Below are 1,049 nucleotides of genomic sequence, written 5' to 3' on the forward strand. Positions count from 1 at the left end.
CCCACCCACCCCCTCTCTGAGCGGCCCTTTGCCCACTCCGGCATCAGCACTCACCTTGTGCAGCTTCCACATGGCGCCCAGGGCCTTGACCTCGTGGCTGGAGTGCTTGCCCTCCTCCAGGCACTGGTAGCAGACGGGCACCTTGCACTGCACGCAGTACATGCTGTGGTTCTCCAGCTCGTGGTCCGTGCAGGTGGAGATCTTGCGGGGGCTGAGCCGGCGGCTCACCCGGCCCTGGGCCGGCGGCACCAGGCGGTGTTTGGCCAGCGGGCCCCGGGGCGGGTGGCAGCGCAGGCGGCAGGGCTCGCAGTAGAAGACGTCGCACTGCTCGCACATCACCGTGGCCTCCTTGGGCGCCTTCTCGCACAGCTGGCAGCGCAGCGCCGCCGCCTTGCTCTGCTGGTAGCGGTCGATCACCCCCTCCAGCACCCGGTTCTTGGGGAAGCCGCGCAGCCCCCGCTCGTCCAGGAGGAGGCTGCGGTGGCACTGCGGGCAGGTGAGGCAGGCGTTGCGGGGCACGGGGGCCAGGCCGGCCGGGGGCAGGTGGGGCGGCGGCGGCGCGGCCGGGGGGAAGACCCGCACCCCGTTGGGGGATTTCTGGCACGGGGTGGTGGGCGCGCTGGCGAAGCCGCCGTAGGAGCCGTAGCCGCTGTCCGCCTCGCTGTACAGGCTCATCTTGTCCAGGTCCAGGTAGTCGTAGTCGGAGACGCCCGAGGCCCGGCGGCTCTGCGGGGACTCGGCCTCGGGCGTCTGCACCAGGATGTTGCGGGCGCAGGCCTGGCAGAGGTTGTGCGAGCAGGGCAGGATGAGCGGCTCCCGGTAGAAGGAGCCGCACACGGGGCATTTCAGCTCCTCTTCCATCTCGTCCATGGGCGGGCGGGACGCGGGGTCTTTGCGCAGCGCCCCGGCAGCGGCAGCGGCAGCAGCAGCACCCTGGCCAGCGAGCGCCCGCCTGCCTGCCCGCCCCGCCGTTCCACTGCCCGCCGCGCCGCGCCGCCCGCCAGCCCACCGCCCCGCGCGCCACGCCCCCGCCGCCCCATTGGCTCGGC

At 73.2% G+C, this 1,049-nt stretch overlaps 1 protein-coding gene across 1 annotated transcript; it reads right to left on the reverse strand.

Annotated features, from left to right (window-relative positions):
- Positions 1–54: 54 nt before the first annotated feature.
- LOC113408689 (E3 ubiquitin-protein ligase TRIM9) lies at positions 55–870 on the reverse strand (the record flags this gene model as incomplete). The annotated part of the gene is made up of 1 exon (XM_026662065.1): positions 55–870. A coding segment is annotated over exon 1 (816 nt), but the record flags the coding sequence as incomplete, so codon positions are not given.
- Between the last annotated feature and the right edge of the window lie 179 nt (positions 871–1,049).

This window comes from Terrapene carolina, unplaced genomic scaffold (assembly GCF_002925995.2).
Source record: "Terrapene carolina triunguis isolate 2854851 unplaced genomic scaffold, T_m_triunguis-2.0 Scaffold21971, whole genome shotgun sequence".
NCBI classification, from domain to species: Eukaryota; Metazoa; Chordata; order Testudines; family Emydidae; genus Terrapene; species Terrapene triunguis.